The sequence below is a fragment of a genome, unplaced genomic scaffold, assembly GCF_019419815.1.
Source record: "Pyrus x bretschneideri cultivar Hongxiangsu unplaced genomic scaffold, Pyrus_bretschneideri_v1 Contig30, whole genome shotgun sequence".
Taxonomy (NCBI): Eukaryota; Viridiplantae; Streptophyta; class Magnoliopsida; order Rosales; family Rosaceae; genus Pyrus; species Pyrus x bretschneideri.
In genome coordinates this window covers 3,068,990-3,084,685 of record NW_025999613.1, presented here as the reverse complement: position 1 = coordinate 3,084,685, position 15,696 = coordinate 3,068,990, and the positions used below count along the sequence as shown (strand labels likewise).

General features: G+C 37.9%; 1 protein-coding gene across 3 annotated transcripts; it reads left to right on the top strand.

The window, feature by feature from the left end:
• The first annotated feature begins 831 nt into the window (after positions 1–831).
• On the top strand, positions 832–10,516 carry LOC103964427 (E3 ubiquitin-protein ligase UPL7). 3 transcript variants are annotated; one of them, XM_048590070.1, is made up of 15 exons: positions 832–991; positions 1,114–1,236; positions 1,471–1,714; positions 1,792–2,384; positions 3,575–4,564; positions 4,658–4,992; positions 5,526–5,804; positions 5,915–6,167; positions 6,652–6,822; positions 6,937–7,029; positions 7,771–7,878; positions 8,326–8,442; positions 8,527–8,616; positions 8,787–8,883; positions 10,141–10,516. In XM_048590070.1, the coding sequence occupies exons 1-14, from the start codon at positions 968–970 to the stop codon at positions 8,868–8,870; spliced, it is 3,504 nt and encodes a 1,167-aa protein (XP_048446027.1). In that variant the 5' UTR covers positions 832–967; the 3' UTR covers positions 8,871–8,883; positions 10,141–10,516. The 3 variants fall into 3 exon arrangements, with proteins under 3 accessions (XP_048446027.1, XP_048446025.1, XP_048446026.1); XM_048590068.1 differs by having other exon boundaries at positions 10,116–10,516; XM_048590069.1 differs by having other exon boundaries at positions 10,101–10,516.
• Positions 10,517–15,696: the final 5,180 nt, after the last annotated feature.

Genomic DNA, 15,696 nt, shown 5'->3' with positions numbered 1-15,696 from the left:
AATCACTAACTCGGTTGGAGCATTCTTTGATGCCATCTGAAGGAATCCGGAGCCACCTGCACTTGTGATGGTGGCTGATCAATTGTCCCAGTGGTTTTTCTTGCCACGCCATATACAAAAATTAATGTTGATGCCCGTTGGTCGGCGTCGACGAGATCCGATTTTGTGGTGATTGTTTTGCGGGATGTTGGGGGCCCTTTCGTGGCAATGATCATGCATGCCATTCGGGCTCTCTGTGTGTGGGTGCAGCTGAAGCCGTGACCATCCTTAAAGGTTGTGAGTTTGGTGTGGCAATAGGGCTTCACAAGGTTATTGTTGAATCTGATTCCTCTGAATCCATTTGTTCTCTTTTAGATTTGCTTGAGAATGGTAGATGGGAGGCCTACCCTTCCTTAGTGAAAGCTAAATGGTTAGGGGGGTCTTTCCTGGACCATCGTTGGTATTGGATTTCAAGATCAACCAACATGGCGGCGGACTCGTTGGCATCGTAGCGGTGTGCGAAGATGCGCGATGTTTCCTGGGTCAACAGACCCCCATCTTGGTTAGTTTTTGTGCTTCAAAATGATAATTTACCCTGTCCTCCGTAATGTAATAGGGGCAGTGGAGGGGGCGACGCGATAACTTGGCTATGGCGTCTTCCTTGTAACTCCCTCTACTATCCGTTGTTTTTCTTTAGCTTTGCTGTCTGCTTGCCTCGTTGTAGCTCTCCATGTTATGTTTGACTTCTTTGCCCAGGTAATGAATTTCCCAGTTTCTAAAAAAATAAATAAATGTTGGGATTTACGCGCGCTTTGGCGCGTCTAGGATAAAAACGAAAGTGCACGACGCGATAAAAAGTAAAGTAACAAAACAAAGGGGAAAGCCCCAGGTTAAAAACGGTCGCGAAAGGTAGTCGTCCTTAACGATAAGCCAAAGAGATCGAAGAAAAAACTCTCGATTGAAGCGTCGCCGAGCTCCGACGACGTCCATGGACAAGCCAGGCAAACATCAGGTATTACAAATTAATTATTCAACCCCAAATTCAATTTCTGTTTTTCCAGTCAATCGAAAATTGCGATTACATTTCTCAGAAATTTGAAATTTTGATTCGAAAATGGCGACCGGATTGCTCAGGTTTCGTTGAGAGGAGCGAGCGCCAAGGAGATTACCAGAGATGCGCTGCTCGAGAAGGTCTCTCAGGAACGAGAGCTCCGTCAGTACGCCCGACGGGCCACGGCTGCTGCTCTCTTCATTCAGGTGTGCTTTTGTTTTTGTTCATTTTTTTTTTCAGTTTCTTTTCTGTTTTTTGATGAATAAAAATTGAAATTTCTGTCTTTGGGTGTTGATTTTTGCCCTAAAGTAAGCGAATTTTATGCGAGCAAGAAGCAAAATGCAAAAAAAAATAAAATGATAAAAAGGAGGAGAGTTTAGATTCTGTAGTGAGGGATATAAAAGGCTGTTTGTTGTTTATGTTTAATTTTGTGTATTCAGAGAGTGTGGAGGCGCTACAGGGCGGCGAAGATTGCTGCGTTGGAGTTTCGAGAAGAGTGGGAGAAAGTAGTGGACCGGTATACTAAGTTAGCCTTCTCTGCAACATGGATTTCCAGCAATGTAGTGAGGCCTTTTCTTTTATTTGTTACTTGTTTATCTAATCGGCATAGGAGCATTCAAACCGCCGAAATGTGCTCTATGAAGACTTGCTTTCAGATTCTACTGGAAAGTGTGAATTCTACTGGTATGCTTCTTTTTGACAATTGAAAAGTTTTCTTGGTGTGTTTTAACTGTTGGGTTGATTTCATTTTCCGTGTCTAGATTCAAAGAAGAACTATTGTTCCCTGGCAATTGGCACTCTTGAAGAAAGAAGAGTCTGGAGTTATCAGTCAAGGAAGCTGATTTCTCTCTGCATGTTTGTTCTTTCTGAGTGTGACACGTCCCATGCACGGGGTCAAGATTTTGTTGCTCTCACCTCCCTAGCAATGCGTTTTGTTGTTGTCTTAACTGATCTCAAAGGATGGAAGAGCGTTGCTGAGCTTGACTGGCTGAGTGCAGATGCAGCAGTGAAGGATTTAGTTCGATTTATGGGTGGTGGTGAAAGTGGTCTCTACTTAGCCATTAGAAGATACATTAGCACGTTGGATCCTCCGGGATCTTCACGGATAAGCAGTAATATACAAAGAGATGATAGTTTTCTGATTACTGCAAGTACAATAACTTTAGCTCTCAGGCCATTTCATCTAGCAAAGTTTGATTCAGATGGCCCTGGCATATTGGATGTCCATTATGTTGCTGAGAAGTACTGCGTGTTTCTACTTACAATTCCTTGTCTTACTCAACGCCTTCCAGCTGTGCTTATATCTGCTATGAGGCACAAGTCCATTCTCTCACCTTGTTTCCAGACATTACTGGTAAGGCTTATTAAATTTGAACCTAATAAGTGTAAATTCTTTTCAGTGAGGTACTCCCTTTAATGTACACTCATTAGAATATATGCTTAAGTAGATTTATCAGTATTCTTCGTGTTGAATCTTATACGATCTATGTATAACTTATGAGCAACTGCTGCATAATTCCAACCATAACCTGATATTTCAAATTGAAAGCTTATCTATCTCTATCTTTTTGCCATGTAAAAGGAATCTATTGCAATCAATACATTGACAAATTGTAGAAAAGGTCCCTCTACTTTAATCCAATTGGAGCAATGGTCCCTTAACTAAAAATCCATGACCATTGGTCCCTTAACTCATCAAAACGTGCAGCTATGGTCCTTTTCGTCAACTCCGTTAGAATTCCGTCAAAATGAGTTATTTTGGAAAGACCATTGCTACAATTGGGATAGAGTTGAGGGACCATTGACCATTTCTCCAATTGGGTTAAAGTTGAGGGACCATTGCTACAATTTTTCACATTTGGTTTTCCATATTTGCCCCTTGATTCAGCCTCACGTGCGTGGCACGTGGCTCGTTTTGACGATCCAACAAAGTTGACGAAAGGACCATAGTTGCACGTTTTTATGAGTTAAGGGACCAATGGTCACAGACTTTTAGTTGAGGACCATTACTCCAATTGGATTAAAGTTGGGGGACCATTGGTATAGTTTCCTCCCTGATCTTATTAAGATTTTGGAGAGAGCATTTTTCTTCTTCTGAAAATAATACAACCAATTATTTTGGATTGGGAATTAATTTTATTAATGGCTCAATACTTTGTTGACACTTATAAGAGGTAAATGTAAACAGTAAACATATTGTGTATGGTACCTTGGAGTTACAAGTAGCAATGACTCAGAACATTTCTCCATTGGAGGCATTTTTTTCATTTATTTTATTTTGAAGTTGTCGACTTGGGTAATTAATGAGCAGAACTATTAATCATGTAATTTATTCGTGCCGTGTTTTGTTCATTCTACATAAATTGCATGCACCCATCTATCTGTCTGTCTATGTTATGTGATTTTTTTCAAAAATTTCATCATCGTATTTGTCAGTATATAAGTGGTTTAAACCCAAGTTCTTTTTTTTTACTTTCAAATATAACTTATATGTCCTGTAATTCAGACATGTGGGACTGATCAAGCTTTTTCAGGTGATGGCAGATTTTGAAAGAGAAAATATTAAAAGAGATGTTAGATGTGGATCAGTCAAAGGTTCATTTTCTTCCCAAGGTGATTCCCCCAGTTGGTTGGGCTCTTGCAAACATTATGTGCCTCGCAGCAGGGACAGAGAATGATTCCATTGATCCTGGAGGGTTCAGTCATGATTTGGATTTTGTATCATATGTCTCTGCTGTTAACACTCTTGCAGAAAACTTATTGTCTAGGCTTGAGAATGTTGACTGTGTCAAGGATAACCAGGATCTCCAAAGTGATGCTGGAACACATGAGAAGTCCAATACAGTTTTATGTGAGGGTGAGACGGGGTCCTTTGAGATGTACTTGGATATGTTTAGGCCTATTTCCCAGCAGTGGCATCTTACAGATCTTTTGGCAACAATGAACAAAGTTGGTGATATTCAAGGGTCTGAGATTCTGACACCAAAAAAATGGGAACGTTTAGGGAAGTTGGAACTGCTAGATGTTGTGCATTTATATTCTTACATGATCAGAATATTTTCATGCTTGAGCCCTGCAGTTGGGTCGTTGCCTATCCTTAACATGCTATCATTTACTCCTGGGTTTCTTGAGAATCTATGGAGAGCCTTGGAAACTTACCTTTACCCTGGGGATTGTCACACTGGTCCTGATCGTTATGATTGTATCAGTAAAAATTCTGGTGGTGTAGAAAAAGTTAAGGGTTTTGAGAGAAAACAAAAACACACCAACAATGATGGATTTAATAAGTGGGTCACTGTTCTTCATAAAATTACTGGCAAGTCACAAGCAGGCGTTGATTGTACGAATTTGAGTGATGGTCAACCTAAGCCTAGATCTGTTCATGAGGATTCATCTGACGTTTGGGATATAGAACCTGTGAGGCATGGCCCTCAAGGTATCTCAAGAGACATGTCATGTATGCTTCATCTTTTCTGTGCAAGCTATTCACACCTGCTTTTGATTCTTGATGACATAGAGTTTTACGAGAAACAGGTAAAACAGTTTTAGGTTTTTTTACTTCTTATTTTCTATTTTCTGTTGATTTTTTTGGAATTTTCAGTTCTGATCATATGAGCATTTTAATAGGTGCCATTCACACTGGAGCAACAACAGAAAATTGCATCTGTTATCAATACATTAGTTTATAATGGATTTTCTCAAACTATTGGACAGCAGGGTAAGTCACTTATGGAATCTGCAATCAGATGCTTGCATTTAATGTATGAAAGGGATTGCAGGCACCAGTTTTGCCCTCCTATTTTGTGGCTTGCACCTGCTAGAAAGAACCGCCCTCCAAGTGCTGTAGCTGCCAGAACTCGTGAATTTTTCTCAGCAAATGTAGGGTCAGATGATGCTCCGGTTGTCCCAAGTATAGGCTCTGTTATAACTACAACTCCACATGTATTTCCATTTGAAGAAAGGTACGGAAATAGTTGACAAACCGAAAAATCAAGGATTGCATAGTTCAAAGTTGTTTCTTCTGTATTGTTTGGCTGCCTTTGTGTACTTTCATAACTTTGGAGAAATCTTGTTTTTCTTGGTTGTTGAAACCCCATTTTGTGGCCTTTAAAGGACCTGTTATTGGCTTTTTCCACTGGTAGTTGTTGACCTTGTGTCATATGCCTTGGGGTTGAACAGGTGTGTTGACCTGAAGGTTTGGTTTCTATATGTTTGCAAGTGAGAGTGCAGAAGTTGTCCAATGCGATATGCATATGTGGCTACTCTGGCTTGTGAGGTTGAGTGAGCACTGGTAGGTGGGTGGGTGGGTTGGTAGGGCTTGTTCAATGCTGATTCTTCATTATTCATATAATTCTTCACTAAGTATGAGGATATCGAATTACGTTTCTCACTACTTACATTTTTTTAGTTTTACCTTTGACATTATTTTAACTTTGGTTTTGAAAATCTTAAAAGACCTCTGCTCTAAATTATTCTATATTTATTATCCTGGCAGAGTTGAGATGTTTAGAGAGTTTATCAAGATGGACAAAGCCTCTAGAAAAATGGCTGGTGAAGTTGCTGGACCTGGTTCACGATCAGTTGAAATAGTAGTTCGCCGTGGTCATATTGTTGAAGATGGATTTCGGCAATTAAATTCCCTGGGTTCAAGGTTAAAATCATCAATCCATGTTTCATTTGTCAGTGAATGTGGCCTTCCAGAGGCTGGCCTGGACTATGGTGGATTATCCAAAGAGTTTTTGACTGATATATCAAAAGCAGCCTTTTCTCCCGAGTAAGTTTCAGAGTTTGTAAAGATAAAAATCAATTACAAATTTGGCTTTCTTACATGGTTAGCAGCACATTTTTAAGTCAGTTTTCTAACCTCATCTTTCCAAATTGCAGTTATGGGCTATTCTCCCAAACCTCAACATCAGACGGACTTCTAATCCCTAACGTGTCTGCAAGGTTCCTAGAGAATGGTATCCAGATGATTGAATTCCTTGGAAGAGTTGTTGGCAAAGCTCTTTATGAAGGAATTTTGCTAGACTACTCCTTTTCACATGTTTTTGTACAAAAGCTGTTAGGTCGGTATAGCTTTCTTGATGAACTGTCAACACTGGATCCAGAGCTTTACAAGAATCTCATGTATGTGAAGGTAAACTTTGTATTTGTTGTTTGTCTTTGTTTCCTTTCTCATTTACTTTCTCAACCATCGGTCAATATTTTGGTGATAATTTAACTAAATTGAATTCATGTAATACGTTTTAAGATAAAATAGTAAGATTCTTCAGGATTTATCATAGACGATTTAAGAGATAAAACTTGGATGCGAAAGTAAGGAACTAATGTGCCTTGCCCTTTAAGGGGATATATGAAAATTATCCAACAGAAAAAGGCTACATGATGCCAGGACTACTAATTGTTTACTTCAGAGGGTCCATGTGGTTGCATTGCAACCCAAACTATTTGAAATAAGATGTTTTTGGTTGCTTTGTCCGAACTCTTTGAGATAAAGCAATGGGTATCTGGTATCTGGAAGCCCCCATTCTGAATTAAGTTTGTCTTACGTTTATTGAAATGCTTCGCCACGTATTTTATTTCTTGAAAGATTTTGATCTTTAGTTGTGTGGTTATTGCAGCACTACGATGGAGATGTGGAGGAACTCTGTCTTGATTTTACGGTAACTGAAGAATCATTTGGGAAACGGCATATCATTGAGCTTAAGCCTGGTGGAAAGGATGTTACTGTGACAAACAAGAACAGAATGCAGTACATTCATGGAATTGCCGATTATAAGCTTAACCGACAGGTTTTTATTTCATTCTGGTTCAACTAATGAAAATATATCTTTTGAAGATTTTTGAAAGAATTATTATTACATTATTGGTGAGAAAAATTACCTCATTTTAATGTTGAATTGCAGATTTTTCCTTTCTCAAATGCGTTCAATAGAGGGTTAGCTGATGTCATATCACCATCCTGGCTAAAACTATTTAATGCAGGTGAATTTAATCAGGTAAGTCCCTGAATGGATGGGTCTGCTTGTAATTCTAGTGAATGTTAATGTATGACGGCTGGGTGCATTTTTTATGGATGAATTCATATAAGATATGCATCTCTTGTAACCTAATGTGCCAATTAGTCTTATGCTTAATATATTGATCATCTTAAACTTGTAAGATCAAGTAGTAGTCCCTTTTTTCTTTCATTCCAAAATAGAAAAGTAAAAACATAAATAAGCACTATCATTCTTTCTCAGTCTTACTTTGTTCTGTCTTTGGTTTAGGTAGCCGACTGATAAGGTGACAATTTGGAAAGAATATCAATATTAGCAGAATTGTTCCTTACTTGCACCGAAATTGCAGGGGAAAAAAGTTTTATTTGTTGATCAATCGGGAAAAAGGGGATTAGAACTTATGACCTCTTCCAACATTGGGAAGAGAAACCAATAACCAAGAGCTAGTTGGTAAGAAGAAAAATGTTGAAATCTAACAATAGGGACCAGGGGAATTAAAATATAAGAGTCGCTTTAACTACAGGATCCTTGTATGGAGCTATTTTATCCTCAGATATTCTGGGTGGGCCAAAGTTTTCTACTTTAATCTTTTCACCATCTAAATTTGTTCATAGTGACAGTAATTGTTCATTACGGTCCTGTATTCGGTCCTCAAAATTACATTTCCTTTTAAGGTTGCTGAGCTTTCATGCGCACGAGTCCGGTTGGTGTCAAAGACTGATCTATAATTACTATATGCAGTTGCTTTCGGGTGGAAACCATGACATTGACGTTGATGATTTAAGGAAGAACACAAAGTATACTGGTGGTTACTCTGAGGGGAGCCGGACTATTAAAATCTTTTGGGAGGTATTGACTCATCTTTAGAGGTTGAATGAACTTATATAAGTTTGTAGAATTAGGTTTTCCTATTTTAGAAAGTACACTAGTGGTTTCTCCAAAATGATTCTTGTAAAGTACACATTCCCTTTTTTGGTTCCTCACTGAATCACTATGGAGTTCCATATTTGTGGCCTGTTATCTGTTACACATTCAAGAGCCCATATGCTCATATAAACATATTATGCTCTCTCTCTTCCCAACATTTGAGTGCAATGATTCATGTCTGACTATCAGAAGAGAAGCAATCTAACTTTCATCATTATCTGATTTTTAATGATGAGCAGTCCTACTATTCGTTTGTCATATTTTATTGTGGTATTTGTATTGTATCTTATCTTATACATGCCTATTTTTTCCTTGGGATGCTTACGATCCTTTTATGTTTTATTGAGTTTCTTCATACCATTATCACAGGTAATGGAAGGATTTGAACCTAAAGAACGTTGTATGCTTCTGAAATTCGTAACCAGTTGTTCTCGAGCTCCGTTACTTGGATTCAAACACCTGCAGCCTACTTTTACAATTCATAAGGTATCTTAATTTATCATCTACATCTATGTATGAAGTATATACAATCAATTTATCAAACTAACTCAAAAGTTTGTTCTTATATAGGTTGCATGTGATATCCCTCTTTGGGCGACAATGAGAGGACAGGATGTTGAGAGGCTTCCATCAGCCTCGACTTGCTACAATACTCTGAAGGTACAATAAAGGGAGAAATACCCCCTATCCCCGTATATTTATCAATAAACATCGCAAAAGACACAGTTCAGAAATGTAACCAGACTACCACTTATATCTGCAGGCCAATTATGCTCATTTCTTTTTGCTACAAATAACGCTTGTTTTTTCATTCAATGTGATGCCTGCAGCTTCCAACTTACAAACGTCCAAGCACTTTGAGAGACAAACTTCTATATGCAATCAGTTCCAATGCAGGATTTGAACTTTCTTGAGATTCCCCTTCAGGTAATACTTTTTTGTCTTGCCTTACTGAACCCTTAATCCTATCTTGTACTAACAGTATTGCTCACCAGTTACATACTAAAATTAGGTGAATTTTGATTGTCATTGATTGTACGGATTTTTAAAGCCGTAAAACTATTACTGATAGGTCATACTGAACAATGGAAAAGAATAACCCATAACCTCATATTCTTGTACACATTAGTCATTCCGGACAGAAGATAGAAGATATTAGAAAGGGAAGAAAAATACTTTAAATTATCTAATAAGATGGTAACTTCACGCACTGATTGCCTTAAAAGTTTTCATTTTTCCTTTTCATGTATAAAAATGATTTGGCAAATCACTGAGAAAGCATCAGTTACGTAGCTTCAGGTTCATGCATGGGATTTACTTTCACTAACTTAGAGCCCATTTACAGATCCGGGCATCACCTTATTAGCACTAAAGATCAAAACACCTGAAATTTCACAGAGGACATCATCCGTCACTCTTACATGAAAAGCAAAGGACTAAGTGCTAAAAGTTATCATATAACATATCTAAAAGATAAAGAGAGTGCAGTAGTATTAGATTATGCCGCTTTGGAAATAGATTCAAGATATGAGGTCAAAACCTTGTTGAAGTAGATCTCCAGCTAAGACCTCGTTGGTCGCTTCAGAGGGATGGAATCCATCCCAAAACACATAACCAGTCACATTGGTACATGTTCCTACGGACCTAGAGTTGCAAAGCACAGAGGTCTTTAATATACCTGTTCCACAACAAGCTCTTCTCTACTCGAACCCTGTTGCATGAATACATCACAGAAGTATTAGAAATTCACTACTCTTAGCATCAAACAGATTTTTTACTGTATTCATGTAGCAGTCTTGTTTTGTGAATGCTGAATATGTATGTTAAGTTAAAGAGGGAATGGATTTGTGATAGAGGAAATATATTTTACAAGACTTCAAAGAGGAGGCTGAGATTTTTCCCTTCGTTGTTAATACATTTGCTATCTAGAACTACCTTTGTTCTTAAGCAACAATTTAGGTGGGAGGGGAGGGGACTTTGTCTTCAGTAAAATGTCAAAAATTAAACATTGATTAACATACTTCAATTTTTCTTGACAATGAAATTTTGTAACTAATATAGTTTTTATTTTATTGATTGGTTGTCGAAAAAAAAAAAAAAGAATTCTTTTATTTAACTAATATAGATTTTATTTTATTGAACGGTTAACTATTCAACAGCGAGTTTCCTTACCATTATCACCAGGATTCGCAATTATATCCAGAAGAGGCTGGAAGATATTGAAGACCACAAGCTTGAGGCATGGAAGCCTGTTCTTCAAATCTTGAGATGTGTTGTTTAGCTTATTGTTGAAAAAAATGGCATCTTGGTTTAACCTTGGGATGCACTCGTTAGTTCCGGAGCCAAACAGGGTGATTGCTGCTGGCCAACACCCAGTTGGTGGTAAGTTTGTGACTCCAACACTTCGTGCCTCGAGTGCATACAAATTCTGTCAGTGTGCTGCATATGTCATAAGTGTATTTGAAGAAACAGAGACTGATGTACAATTTGCTATATGAAACATAATTGAATTCGGTTCTCATGCAAATCTAAATCTATATGATCACTATGCATTTAATCAGTTCTGTTTCACATACATTTAGATTTGGTCAGCAAACATCATTGAGTAATGTGATTATTTCTTCTTTTTTGGGGGATCATGGACAAAACGAGTAGCTAGAGATCTGACCAGGTTTGATACTGACTGTTATGTGCAAATAATATTGATGTTTTATTTAGAAAAAGCACTTCAATGGGAAGTTGCAGAAGTCTAGAAAAAGCACTTCTCCCTCGAATAAAAAAGAAACTAGTATGAATAATCTGAGTGTGGAGTGACCTGAATGAAAGTGGAATATGTTCAATGAGAATGTTTGAGAATTGGAAGAACATACCTATATACAGGGGTGTATATATCCCCCCTGCTTCCTATCTCGCTCTCTCCTTCCTTCTCGTGTGATCGCATGAAGAGAAAGAGAGGAAGAAGAGGTATGCACCTCATTTCATAAAAGTTGCTCTCGAGTTTAAAAAGCGGTACAAAGCAGCCATTTTCTGGTAAGGAAATATGTTTGGAGGTTATGCAATTTGTCCTATTTGTTAGCCTGTTGCAGTGAAAGTGCTATGACTTGGTCCAATTTGTGGGTTTGTTTTGAGAAGGGACAAATGATTTGGTTGAAGCATAAAAAACTTAAGAAATCTTAAGGAAAAAGATTATCGAGAGAATTCGGTTGTTATTTTTAGAGGATTTAACTCTCTAAAATTATCGAGAGATTTTCCAATGCTCTAAACATAAATTGTTACTTGTCATAACATAAGTGGATAGGCGTTAAAAATATATTGTACAATGAAATAAAATAGTACAATGAAGTAATATAATTTGCAATGTTTCTTTATTGAAAAGCAGCTCATGGACTAAATGGACCTTGTCATGGAATGGCATTGCAATATCAAATAACAATGATCATATATTTTTATTTGAATCTCAACCAACATTTTTTATTTTCCAGTGTCTTCGCTAGTTGCGGCCTGTAACCTACAAACGCCCAATATCTTTGAGAGAAAATGTCTATAGGGAATCCCCTTCAGAAGTGGATTTCAAACTTCCATATTTGAAGGGATTCTATACAGACATTAGTCATTCGTGATATTCTGGTTAAACCATGGTACTCTAATTCTCTAAAAGTATGTGATTTCCACCTGTTGTTTTACTTATAATTATTAAATTTTTTTTTCCTTCTCATTTCTTAAATATTTGTACATAATATTTGGTTATTGAGATTTATAACTAAAGCAGCTTTTACAAAGATTTCATTTGAATCATAGATAATCAGTCATTCAGTTCAATTTACTAGTCACTGATTTCAGTTCAAGGAGGAATTGGCTTTATTTGAGACATCTTTTATGTGAATTTAAGGTCAAATATTGCGTGTTCATGCCTGACACACCCCAACCCAGAAAGTCCACTTGGACCCTGAATCGAGCTGTGCTGGCCGACACCTGGAAGGTGACGAAGCCATAAAATGTGATAGTGTATAAAAAGTTAATGAATTTGAATCCAAAAGTGTCTAAATACCAAAGTGCGCTATGAGTGGGAGCGAACCCATTTCACGCGCGATGTCAGAGCATAAGTAAGGTACAGTAATGTGGGTAAGAATCATACTCTCAAAAAATATCCATCAAAACACAGATTCTTGTCGATACAAACTTAGCAGCTAAAACCTGGAGGGCACAGTAAGCAATAAAACCAAGCTTCCCGAAGTTACTACCTCTCTAAAAGTAATGCCACTAAATGTAAAACCCGTATTGTTTTCCATAAGACAGTACAACATATATACATATATCCAAACCATACTCGGAAATGACCAAAACCACGGTTTGCCATCAAATCTACCATACATTAATAAGTAGGCCAAATGAACTAAATCAATACAAAGTGATATATCAGTCAGAGTCATCTAAAATGACATGTACAACTTATCCGTATCTCATCAATCATGGCTAGCATATAAGTCGGAGTCACCTATAGTGACCTGTACGACTTATCCATATCTCGTCAATCCTGGCTAGCATATAAGTCGGAGTCACCTATAGTGACCTGTACGACTTATCCATATCTCGTCAATCCTGGCTAGCCAATAGCTCAATAAGTACACTTGCACACGAGTTGGAACCACCTAAAGTGGTCTGTACGACAGGACTGGGTGTAAATAAATACGCTCAAGTGCTACGATCACGTGAAGACTGGGCGAATAATCGCGGGTCACCTACGAGTTGGAACCACCTAAAGTGGTCTGTACGACAGGACTGTGCACCTACCTTGGATCCAAGGTGAGCATAAGGTGCGGGAGGTGAACATCACGTGAAGGACTGTGCCCTGGCCACAGGCGGGAGCACTGACACTGGGGTGCAGGTTTATTGATGCAAACTAAATAAGCACACAAATTAAAACCCTCTTGTGACAATTGTAGTATATGTATAAGTAGGGATCGTTCTTAACCGGGGATTAGGAGGGATTGCAAAATCACTTGGAAACTGACTCAAAAACGTAAAATAAAGTTTAAAACACTAAACTAGACTCAAAGAATGCAAAACTAAACAATAAAAACACTAAAACAAACCAAAAGACTCAAACAGCACCCAAAACACTCAAAACTGCCTTAAAAACACAATCTGGGCAGTTTTGAGCACTTTGACTACTTTGGACGAATTTGGGTAAATAAATGAATCAAAACACTTAGAAACACAAACTAAGACACTTTCTAACTAAATTGGACACTAAAGTAAAGGGGGATTGAGTTTTTGGCGAAATTAAATAAAATGCACAGATTGTAATTAAAGGCAGATTGTAAGTATGAATGTGATGAAAATATGGATGAAATGCTAACTAGAAGGTTCTTCTCCACACATGTTACACTTGCATACAAGATGATTTTCAGTTGGTCTTTCGATAAATTATGAAACTCAACACCCCGGGTTAATTAGGTCCGCTTAAATTAACCGTCAAGTTCTCCTTAAGTTAATGAATTGGATGGGTTAGCGCATACGCAATTCAAAACATTCTCCAAAAGTCCTTTACGTGAAAAGCACAATAAAGATACAATCAAAGATCATTAAGCATCATGAAAACTATAAGTGTTGACGAGGCATTCGTTACTATGATGACCATGAAACTAGTACCAAGAATTCATTTAACGCGATTGTTTATAAGCAACCTCCACTACTTGTGAATATAAGTTCATAACTATTAGGTGAAACTCACTTATATTCTAGCGTCATATTTATGTATGAAAATTAAGCGTGCACTCTCAATAAACATACATAAATAAGTTATCAATCAAACAGTTAAACAAATTGAATCCACAACTCATGAAATTCCAACCAAAGGTAATCAATTCATATTGCAAGCATAAACATGGTTTCGAATCATCCCCTAGCTAATTAGGGATTTAGCCTCTCATGTTCACAGAAAGAGAAATAAAATTGAATTTAAACATAGAGAACAAAGGATTGATTACACCTAAAACGCCCAACGAATCCACTTGAATTTTTGCGCGTCTAAGCTCCTCATTCTTCTTCTCCTTGCTGCGGCAGAGAGGTTTTATGGTGTTTTTGGATGGTTTTCTGGGTTATAGATGGGTTTAGGGTGGTATGGTGGTGCGGCAAGAAGTGTGGATGGTATGTGGAGGTGTGGAAGGTGGCTGGAAGGGTTATGGTGGCTGCGGCAATGGTGGGAAGGGTGTGGAAGATGGCTGGAATGAAAGGGAAAAGGTGCGGCTGATGGATGAATGGGAGAGAATGGGAGTGACGGCTTATAGGAGAGAATTTGGGTGAATGGCAGATGAAAATATGAATGATAGTGGACACAAATGCCCCCCCCTTGCACGGCAAGGGAAGGAAAGAAGACAAAAGGGCACGGCAAGGGCTTTAAAGTGGGCTAGGGCCTGTGTTTTGTGTCCTAAAGTGCATACAAGGCCTTCAAAGTGGCTAGAAAATACGGACGTTTCAAATTAGGAAAGGTTACCAAAACGGGAAACCTAGGGTTTGAAGGAAGATTTGTAATAAACATGTTCATTTAAGCAACATTAATAGCATGCAATTAACAATTAAAGGCGGAATCATGCTTGTATGCACTTAAAACAAAACATTTACCCATGAAATTCAAAGCCTAGTAGATAGGTGAACCAAGACTCAACTCAAAACAAAGTGAGTTGAGAAATCAATACCTTTGTAGATTCCTCTTTGCATAAGCAAAGGCTAATCACCCAAAGAGAGGGCCTTCATTCCTTGCATCTTAGATCCATGGATTTGGATGGATGAACAGGTTTCTCCAAGTTCCCAAAATTGAGAACCTCTAATTATTCATCACCAAGGCATAATGAAGAAGAAATGAGTGACCTTGGAGGAGTTTGATTGCTAGATGATCCCTCCAAGGTGGCCTAAATTTTAGAGAGAAAGGAGAGCTTGTGTTCTCATCCTTTCCCCAAAAATTACCATATGTAAATTTTAGGCTATAAAGTCCTTTATATAGTCCTTTCAAATAAGTGACCTAATGGACCAAAAGCCCTATTCTTCTAACATGGCAAGCCTATAGGGTTTATTGGGCTTTCAAGCCCTTTGTTTATTCAAGTTGTCATACAACTTGAGTTAATGGGCTTGACATTCAAATCCCATTGGGCCTTGCGGCCCAAAACTAACCCGAGGTCTTTAACGAACTTATTCGTTTGATTAATTAACATATTAATTAATCCTAGCCTTAGATAAATAATTAAACCATTTAATTATTCTTACTCATCTCCGTTGTTTCTTCAAACTCTACCTTACTCAGTGAACGATCCATTAGGTTCCTTTTAGCGAGGCAGTGGGCGATTAAAACTCTTTCTAATCGATTGTGAATTGAAACTTACTTTCAATTCTCCCGTTAGTGATAATACACTTTTAGGGCTTCCACAAACCATGGTTGACGCCTAGCAGCATGTCATGGTTACCCAAGCTAATTAGAAGAGGTGGAGAACCTATTCAGTTTTAGGATTACAAATGCAATACGGTCTTTCTCTAATACAATACTCTTGACCACATTGTTTGGTTTGATAGTTTATTCATGTCTACTATCCAATGTGAGTCTTGTGCTTATATGATTACCTTGAATGTGATTTGGAACACATTCCTAAATCTCATTCATACTTTGGCCAAAGATTCTTAATCATATCATAGAGTATTCTCCCTCAAACAGTTTGAAGGTTAGAGATCCCTTGTTGCGCATTCACT